General features: G+C 39.5%; 1 protein-coding gene and 1 pseudogene across 4 annotated transcripts in view; one reads left to right on the forward strand and one right to left on the reverse strand.

Annotated features, from left to right (window-relative positions):
* The window catches only part of NBAS (NBAS subunit of NRZ tethering complex), a 366,039-nt gene that overhangs the window by 284,203 nt on the left and 73,073 nt on the right, over positions 1–8,763 (reverse strand). For 3 of the 4 annotated variants that reach the window (XM_040496113.1, XM_040496112.1, XM_040496111.1), the window contains exon 10: positions 4,661–4,799. The exons of the other annotated variant lie outside the window; for it this stretch is intronic. In XM_040496113.1, coding sequence (XP_040352047.1) covers positions 4,661–4,799 — 139 coding nt within the window. The remainder of the gene's footprint in view (positions 1–4,660; positions 4,800–8,763) is intronic. 4 annotated transcript variants of the gene reach the window in all.
* On the forward strand, positions 7,612–8,624 carry LOC121044538 (60S ribosomal protein L12-like; annotated as a pseudogene).

The raw sequence follows: 8,763 nt of genomic DNA on the forward strand, positions 1-8,763 counted from the left end.
CACAGACTAAAAAAAAAAATCCTCAAGGCCTTCAAGTATAATGGCCAAATAACATTTGTATATTATTTGTATGATTCCCTTTGTAAGGAAAATAATTTAACTTCAGTGAGAATTTTCATATTCCACATACAAAGCAAAGCAATAATGGAGTAGTGGGTTTTTCTGTTTTTTGTTTTTTTTAAGTTCAATGAAAGAAAGGATAAACTAAGGATTTTATATCCACACGTTTTCCTTCAAATACTAGACTACTAAAAAACAATTTTGAACATACAAGAACTTAAGGAACTCTTTCCCCATGAGCCCGTCTTAAAACATCTTCTAAAAGAGGGGCGCCTAGTTGGCTCAGTCAGTGGAGCATGCAACTCTTGATTCCAGGCTGAGTTTGAACCCCATGTTGTGTGTAGAGATTACTTAAAAATAAAATCTTAAAGAGCGCGTGTGTACACACACACACACACACACACACACACACACACACACACATCTACTAGAAGATAGTTTCACCCAACCAAGAGATGACTGGGAACACTTCAAAACAAGAAGTGACAGCATTCGGAATCAGAAATGGACATCTAAGACACTAAAGAAAGGTGAGGATGAAGGCAGAAACTAATGTGCAAATATTATGTGTTTTGTCAAAGTAGCAGTAGTACAAAAAGGGCAGAGAACGGAAAGGAACAAAGGAAAATAAACTGATTTTTGTAGAAGCAATTAGAAGAGATTAAAGAATACCAATAAAATTGATGCATGGGTAAAATGTTGGGAGGCCACTGATAACATCAATAGGAGTATTTCAGTGAAATGATGGAAGTAAATCCCCATGCAACAGAATTCGAATTCAAGAGAGAAAAGAAAGAGGAAGTGCGAGCAAGTATAGACGACTCTAGAACACGTTAAAGAAAGGGAAATAAATGGGGTGGTAGCAGGATTTAGTGGGGTCTATATCCCCCAAAGGCAAACAAAAAAATAGTTTTTATGATGGAAAAATAAAAGCATGTTGTACGCTGATAGGTCTAACAGACAGCACAATTCATGGTATAGGAAAAATATTCTTCCATGAACAAGTGTGAGATCTGGTAGAAACACAGATGGGTTGGCCGTAGCCGGTACAAGGACAGTTTGTCTGTGATAACGACAGAAGAGGTACAGATGCAGGCAGGTGGTGGGGTCTTATGGAAATATTCCTCTGATTACTTCTATATTCTGAGGGAAATAGGATTTCTCAGAGAAACGGGTTTCCAAACAGCCTGTGTCCCTTCCACAACAGCCTTTACCAAAAAAGCAGCGTAGCAGTAACATAAAAATTAGTTTTGTTCCTTTTTATACTTTTTCTAAAATTCTGATCTTAAAAATACAAACATAGTAACAATGAACACTCTAGATCACCGTATGGCTTATCAAGTGCCTTCAAATATATTCCCTCATCTAATTGTCGCAAAAGCCTTACCCACAGAGGTGTAAAGTGTTGAGGGAGAATTCCCATCCCAGACTTCTGACTCCCGAGTCTGGGTTCTTTCCTTTCTCCCAGTTACTGAATTCAAACCTGCTGTCTGTTACAGCTTATTGCCTCTATTTGTGGACACAGCTATATCCTCCCATACAGTAAACCCCGTGAGGGCTGCTACCTCTCTATTCCTAACACCCAGCAGTGACTCAACGTTGAACAAATGAATACATAAAACTACCCAACATTAATTTGAAACTTCGGTCAATGCACATATTGAATCTTGCACCGTCTCTTAGACAACCTGGCAGCCTTGTGAGAGACTAGAATATATGTGTCAGCAGCATTTTTTAGTCAATATCCACCCGAACACAATAGCAACCTTAAACAAACAAGCTCGATGAGGACAGTATCTGCCACCTGACAAAAGGAACTACTCCCAAAACTCAAATTACTCTGAGGTAGGGGCAGGCTATGTAGAAGGACTGGACGTTTAGCTGCAAGACATATTTAAGAGCCACTAACGTAATTAAAATACCCTTCGAAGAAATTAATCATACAGCCGAGCATTCAATTTGCAATTTAATGTTTTTCCCCACTTATTCTGTCAGGGCACGGGCAATTTTCTTTTAAGAGACTGCAATACCAAAGCTTCAGGCTGGAGAGGGAAGGGCCATAGCAAAGCAGATTTCAATACTTCAGGGAGGAGCAAAGTGAAAGCACATGAGAATTCAAAGAAGCCAAGGTGAAAAGAGGGTTCACGGTATGCGAGAGCACTGTGTGACTCTTCGTCTCCCAGACCACTCTGTCACAAATGCGCCCGATTATACTGACCTGAAATGGACCTCCACAGTTCACCTGCTTCATCTCTCCTTGTATCCTCCACACTTAGCCTATATTTTCTCTTTTGCCCCTCAACCTTTGACAAATTTCATAGCTACTGAAAAGCGTAAGTGATGGTACAAAGAAACACCAGTATACCTTTCGCTTGGGTTCACCAGTTATCGATGCTTTGCCATTATCTATGTGTGCTTTATCTATGTGTGTATATACACGTCTTTTAAATTATGGTTTTGACTAAACCATTTAAAAAATAAGCTGCAGACATCACACTTAGATTCAAGAGCCAAAGCTGTTCAAACTCTTTCCAAGATCTGCCCTGAATATCTCACATAGAAAACTACAAGCTGGGTATGAACTACATCGAGAGAAACAGGAAGAACTTCCTGCAAAAACGAAATAATATGTTTAAGCAACTCTTACCCCTTTATGAATTATGGGATAATCACAGACAAATCTGACAGTGCCACTGAGACAGGCATAATCTCACACGGGGAGTGGGGGAAGGCACTCAACGGAGTCTAGAAGATCCGTTCCACCTGTGTTCCCTATTTTTAGTCATGAGATCTTAGGCTCCTTATCTGTGAAGTGTGGCTACCAAACCCCAATTCGGACTCCTCTGGGTCCCGCAGGAGAAGAGGCAGGAACTAGCATCAGCAGAGGGTAGCACATGGAAGAACAGCACAAAAAACAGTCCTCGATTATAAACTCATCCAGAAATACAACCAGATACAGGGTCTAGTGTCACATAAACCACTAAGTTGAACAAAATTAAAAAAAAAACAAAAACAAACGGTGCCTGGGTGGATCAGTCAGTTAAGCATCCGACTTTAGCTCAGATTATGGTCTCACAGGTAATGAGTCCAAGCACTACTTTGGGATTCATTCTCATTCTCTCTCTCTCTCTCTCTGCCCCTCATGGGATTCTCTCTCTCTCCTCTCCCTTCCTCACTCACCCTTTCTCACCAAAAAAAAAAAAAAAAAAAAAGCCACATACCCAACCCTACTTTGTTGAGCTCAATTCACAATAACATACTTTGGAATATGCTGAGAACTAAAGAAAAAAATGAATGGGAGCTTACAATAATTGCTTAAGATTTTCTTTTAAAAGCATTTCTTCATTAGTTCCTTTTTAACACCAGACATTTAACCATTCATGGTTTTAGGGTATTATTTTAAAATCAGTGTATCTTAACACAGAATTAACAGGACAAATACATTCACTATAGGAAAAAACAACATGACACATTCCCTTATACTGTGCTTTACTTTAATTTCTTGGTTTCTTCCCTACTGGAAAAAATATCTGAGCAGCCACTGGAAAGAAGGCACTGCGCTAAAAACAGGATACATAATTTTGATCAAGTGCTTGATTTCCTGCAGTTTACATAAATAACCAAGATATATAACATTACAGGGTGGTCAATATGGCCGATAAATTATTCACTAATATCTCATTTTTCTTGGCTTTCTGGATACACAGAAAAAACAATTTCTCAGGCCCCTTACAGGCAGGAAGGGCCATATGATTAGTTAGAACGCATGCACTGTGAGCAGAAGTAACAGCAGTTCTGGTTTAAAAAGTTCCACCTTTCAGCCCTTTCTTCCCTCTTCTACAAACTGAGACAGCGGAACCTCAAGAGGTCACCAGCCTCTGTGTATTCTTCAGTCATCGCTTGGAACAAACTGTTCAGGGGAGTCATGGCACCAAGAGCAGGCTCTGCCACAAATAAGGGATGAGTTGTTACCCGGTAAAATACAGAAATGTCAGGAGTTTTCGTCTATGTAACTGTTTTTATTATCACAGCAGAACCTAGCCTATACTGACTATTCCAGCACACCAGAATACTCTGCTATACAACAAATGAATGAATGGCCAGGTTTATCACCCGGGTGAACACAGATGAAAATGTCAGGAAGTGTACCATGGTGGTGAAATCTTGAACAGGGGAACTTCCATTGTATTCTGCCACTTGCTAGCTCGGTGACCCGTGGTAGTTACTTAACTACGCTTTACTTTTGCCATCAACAGACAGGCTAGTAACAATACCTATCTCAAAAACTGGGGGAGAATTAAGTGGGCTAATACATACAATAGCACTCAGAAGAGCCGCCAGCACAGCAAACACGTGGAATGAACGTTAACGTTTAAATAAGCAAATGTAAGTAACAGGACTACTGTTGTTCTTCTAACATCTGCTAATACCGTTACTAAAAATGAGACCAAGTTAAACACAAAACGCTTTAGATAAATTTGATGTTTGGAAGAAGTACCAAAATTTCACACAAAGTCACCTTCCTCATCCAAGACAAATTATTTCCTCCTCTCCTGCCTAAGCTCTATTAGCAAAGTGAAAGGCCATAACTAATACTTACTGCAGTGACCCTGTCTCCACCATTAGTAACCTGCTTATAATAAGGCGATCCTGAAAGAACTCTCCAGGCAGATAGGCCATAGCTAGACGCTTTGGATATGCCCACTTCAGCAGTTTCGCATCCACCAACCAGTAAAAGTCTAGAAAACAGAAAAATAAAAAGAACTGATAAATTGTAATATGAGTTAAGAGGACATCAAAACAAGAACAGAAACAGTCACCTTCACAAAGAAAACTGAAGTAAAAGTTGCTATATACTAAACCCAAAAGTAAAATATTTTAGAAGAAACAACCAGAAGAAAACCAGATGGTTTTTCACCTAGAATTCCACCTTCATTTATACAGAGGTAAGGCTTAAACATTCAAGTACCTGAAATCCAGATGGGAACAGTAAAGAAAGAGTAAAAATGTTTTAAGGTTGGCCCCTGAACACTGAAGAAATGGTGTGTATCAACACCAATAAACTTCATATCCAGATGCGTCCCACACCCAGATATAGGTATATTCATCACAGCATTATGCACAGTGAGGACACAATTACAGATGTTAGGGATGACAGCCAAAAGCGCTGTGGATAGGACAGTACCCTACAATAATAACGACACTGAAACAAGACGACGCAGTACTTTACACGCACGTTATGATCTGTTTCCTCCAGTTGTTCTACTTTGTGAACAATTAGAGGCAAGCTGCCAACAGGGCAAACAGTCTGACATATACTAGAAGGTAAAAGACTGTGACACTACACAGACTAAACTCATTAATAATGAAAACCAAACAGTCATGATGTATTTATTGACATATAAATGATACATAGCATATTAGTTCAGGTGTACGACATAAGGATTCAAAATTTGTATATACTGTGAAAAGATCACCGTAGCTAGTTAATATCTATCCCATACACAGTTACACGTTCCTTTTCTTGTGATGAGAGCTTTTAACATCTACTCTGTTAGCAACTTTCAAATATGCAATACAGTATTTTTAACTGGAGTCAGCACCAACACTCATGATTTTTAAAGTCACAGCATTCACTAAATCTAGCCGAGAGCTATGTAACAGGCATTGTAATCATCTATTGAAAAAAAATGTTTAAAGGTAAATTTATGATAAGTTAAAGGAAGCACTACACCCACCAGTGAATTATTCATTGTTCCCAATGACAATAAAGTGGAACACTAACAGAAAAGAGAAGTCACAGTTTCACTGGTCTTGTCCATGTAACACTGCCCCAACATGATCTACCACTGTCCCAAATGACAGAAAATAATGATCAAGCTCCCTTTAAAGCAAAACACTCATATTGTCACCAGGCTCCCATTTTGTCAAAAAAAAGGATGTACTTCATCACACAAATTAGTCCTTACCTTTTTCTAGACCATGTTCATAGAAACAGCAAAACTTAAAAAACTTTAGTTTCTGCATAGAAAATACAAGGTATAAGTACCGCGCGCTAACCGATTGCGCGACAAGGTAAACGAAAACAACACTTTAAAAGGCTCTTTAGAGTTGGTGTATCAAAAGGATTTACTTAAAAAAAAGGGTAGAGGAATGACCAGGGATATACCTATGAAATAAGAGTGGCCACGAGTTGACTGTTGAAACTGAATGACAGGCACAAGGAAGTCAATATATTATCGTCTCTATGAACACGCTTCAAATAATCCACAATGAAATTTTTTTCAAAAGTCATTTTGTTTAAAAAAAAAAAAAAAAAAGCAAAAAACAAAAAAAAAACTCTGGGAGTGCCCGGCTAGCTCCATCAGTAGAGCATGCGATTCTTTTTTTTTTTTTTTAATTTTTTTTTCAACGTTTTTATTTATTTTTGGGACAGAGAGAGACAGAGCATGAACAGGGGAGGGGCAGAGAGAGAGGGAGACACAGAATCAGAAACAGGCTCCAGGCTCCGAGCCATCAGCCCAGAGCCTGACGCGGGGCTCGAACTCACGGACCGTGAGATCGTGACCTGGTTGAAGCCGGACGCTTAACCAACTGCGCCACCCAGGCGCCCCGAGCATGCGATTCTTGATCTCAGGGTTGTGAATTTGAGCCTCACACTGGGCGTGGAGATTACTTTATTATTTAATATGAAATTTGTTGTCAAATTGGCTTCCACACAACACCCAGTGCTCATCCCAACAGGTGCCCTCCTCAATGCTCATCACCCACTTTCCCCTCCCTCCTACCACCCCCCCCACCCCACCCCCCCCCCCCATCAACCCTCAGTTTAGTCTCAGTTTTTAAAAGTCTCTTATGGTATGCCTCCCTCTTTTTTTTTTTTTTCCCTTCCCCTCCCCCATGATCTTCTGTTAAGTTTCTCAGGATCCACATAAGAGTGAAAACATATGGTATCTGTCTTTCTCTGTAGGACTTATTTCACTTTAGCATAACATTCTCCAGTTCCATCCACGTTGCTACAAAAGGCCAGATTTCATTCTTTCTCATTGCCATGTAGTATTCCATTGTATATATAAACCACAACTTCTTTATCTATTCGTCAGGTGATGGACATTTAGGCTCTTTCCATAATTTGGCTATTGTTGAAAGTGCTGCTATAAACATCGGGGTACAAGTGCCCCTATGTATCAGCACTCCTGCATCCCTTGGGTAAATTCCTAGCAGTGCTATTGCTGGGTCCTAGGGTAGATCTATTTTTAATTTTTTGAGGAACCTCCACACTTGATCTCAGGGTTATGAATTTAAGCCTCACACTGGGCATAGAGATTACTTTTTTAAAAATCCTCTGAATAAACAGAAACAAAACAGGTAATCCTGAATATTGATATTTCTGAATATAATCTCAGTGTTTTTTCAAACAGAAAACATGTTTTTCATAAAACATATCTTTAAAAAAGATATGTTTAAAAGCAACCTATCATTATAATAAACATAAAAACACTAAGAATTCAACAAATTCCCAAAAGACCAGGATAACTAAAATAATTTTCCTCTGCTCAGTGTACAACATATATATTTATATTAACACAGTATAATTCTTTTCTCAAAGGATTCAATATTATTATTTACTCTGCACTACTATGTCATGGAGGGGACATATCTAATTTTCAGATAAAAAATATACACAGTTTTTGGCTCTCAGCTTGGAGGAGGCGAAGGTGCAACTCTCTTCAGTCATCCAGAATCTGGGTTCATCCGACACCAGCCGCCTCCACCACGCCTCCTAAATTCAATCCCAGCAAGATCTAAGTTGTATACCTGAGGTACACCAGTGGGGAAGTCAGTGCCACATCTGCCCTGACCCCCAAGACTGCCCCGAGTCTGTCTCCCAAAAAAGGTTGGTGATGACATCTCCAGGGTAACCTGTGATCAGAAGGGTCTGAGGCTGACAATGAAACTGACCGTTCAGAATAGACAGACCCGGATTGAAATGGTACCTTCTGCCTCTTCCCTGATTATCGAAGCCCTCAAGGAACCACCAAGAGAGAGAAAGAAGCAGAAAAACGTTAAGCACAGCGGAAGTATCACTTTTGATGAGACTGTGAACATTGCCCGACAGATGCAGCACCATTCTTTAGCCAGAGAACTTTCTGGAACCATTCGAGAGATCCTGGGGACTGTCCAGTCTATGGGGGACAATGTTCATGGCCACCACCCTCATGACATCAGAGATGCATGAACAGTGGTGCTGTGGCATGCCCCACTAGTAAGAACTACAAAGGAAAATTTTTCAGTTAGAGGATCATTTGACAATCAAAAAATAATAATATGTATACATACACACGTATATATATAAAACTAAGTTGCCTGACTACTGAAGAAGGAGATACAGAGTTAACTGAAATCTCAGATTTCTTATCTCTTGTTCTTCATGCTAGAAGACATGTCCTCGCCATGATTTTTGAGAAATATCATAGCCATGTATACATCAAACTGGCTACATGCAAATTCCATTAAGAACAAAAGAGATCCAGGGATGCCTGGGTGGCTAAGTCAGTTAAGCGTCCAATTCTTGATCTCAGCTCAGGTATTGATCTCGAGGTCATGAGTTCAAGCACTGCATTGGGCTCCTCACTGGGCATGGAGCCAACTTCAAAAATAAATAAATAAATAAATAAATAAATAAATAAATAAATAAATAAA

This window comes from Herpailurus yagouaroundi, unplaced genomic scaffold, assembly GCF_014898765.1.
Source record: "Herpailurus yagouaroundi ecotype Mexico unplaced genomic scaffold, PumYag 188, whole genome shotgun sequence".
In the NCBI taxonomy this organism is placed as follows: domain Eukaryota; kingdom Metazoa; phylum Chordata; class Mammalia; order Carnivora; family Felidae; genus Herpailurus; species Herpailurus yagouaroundi.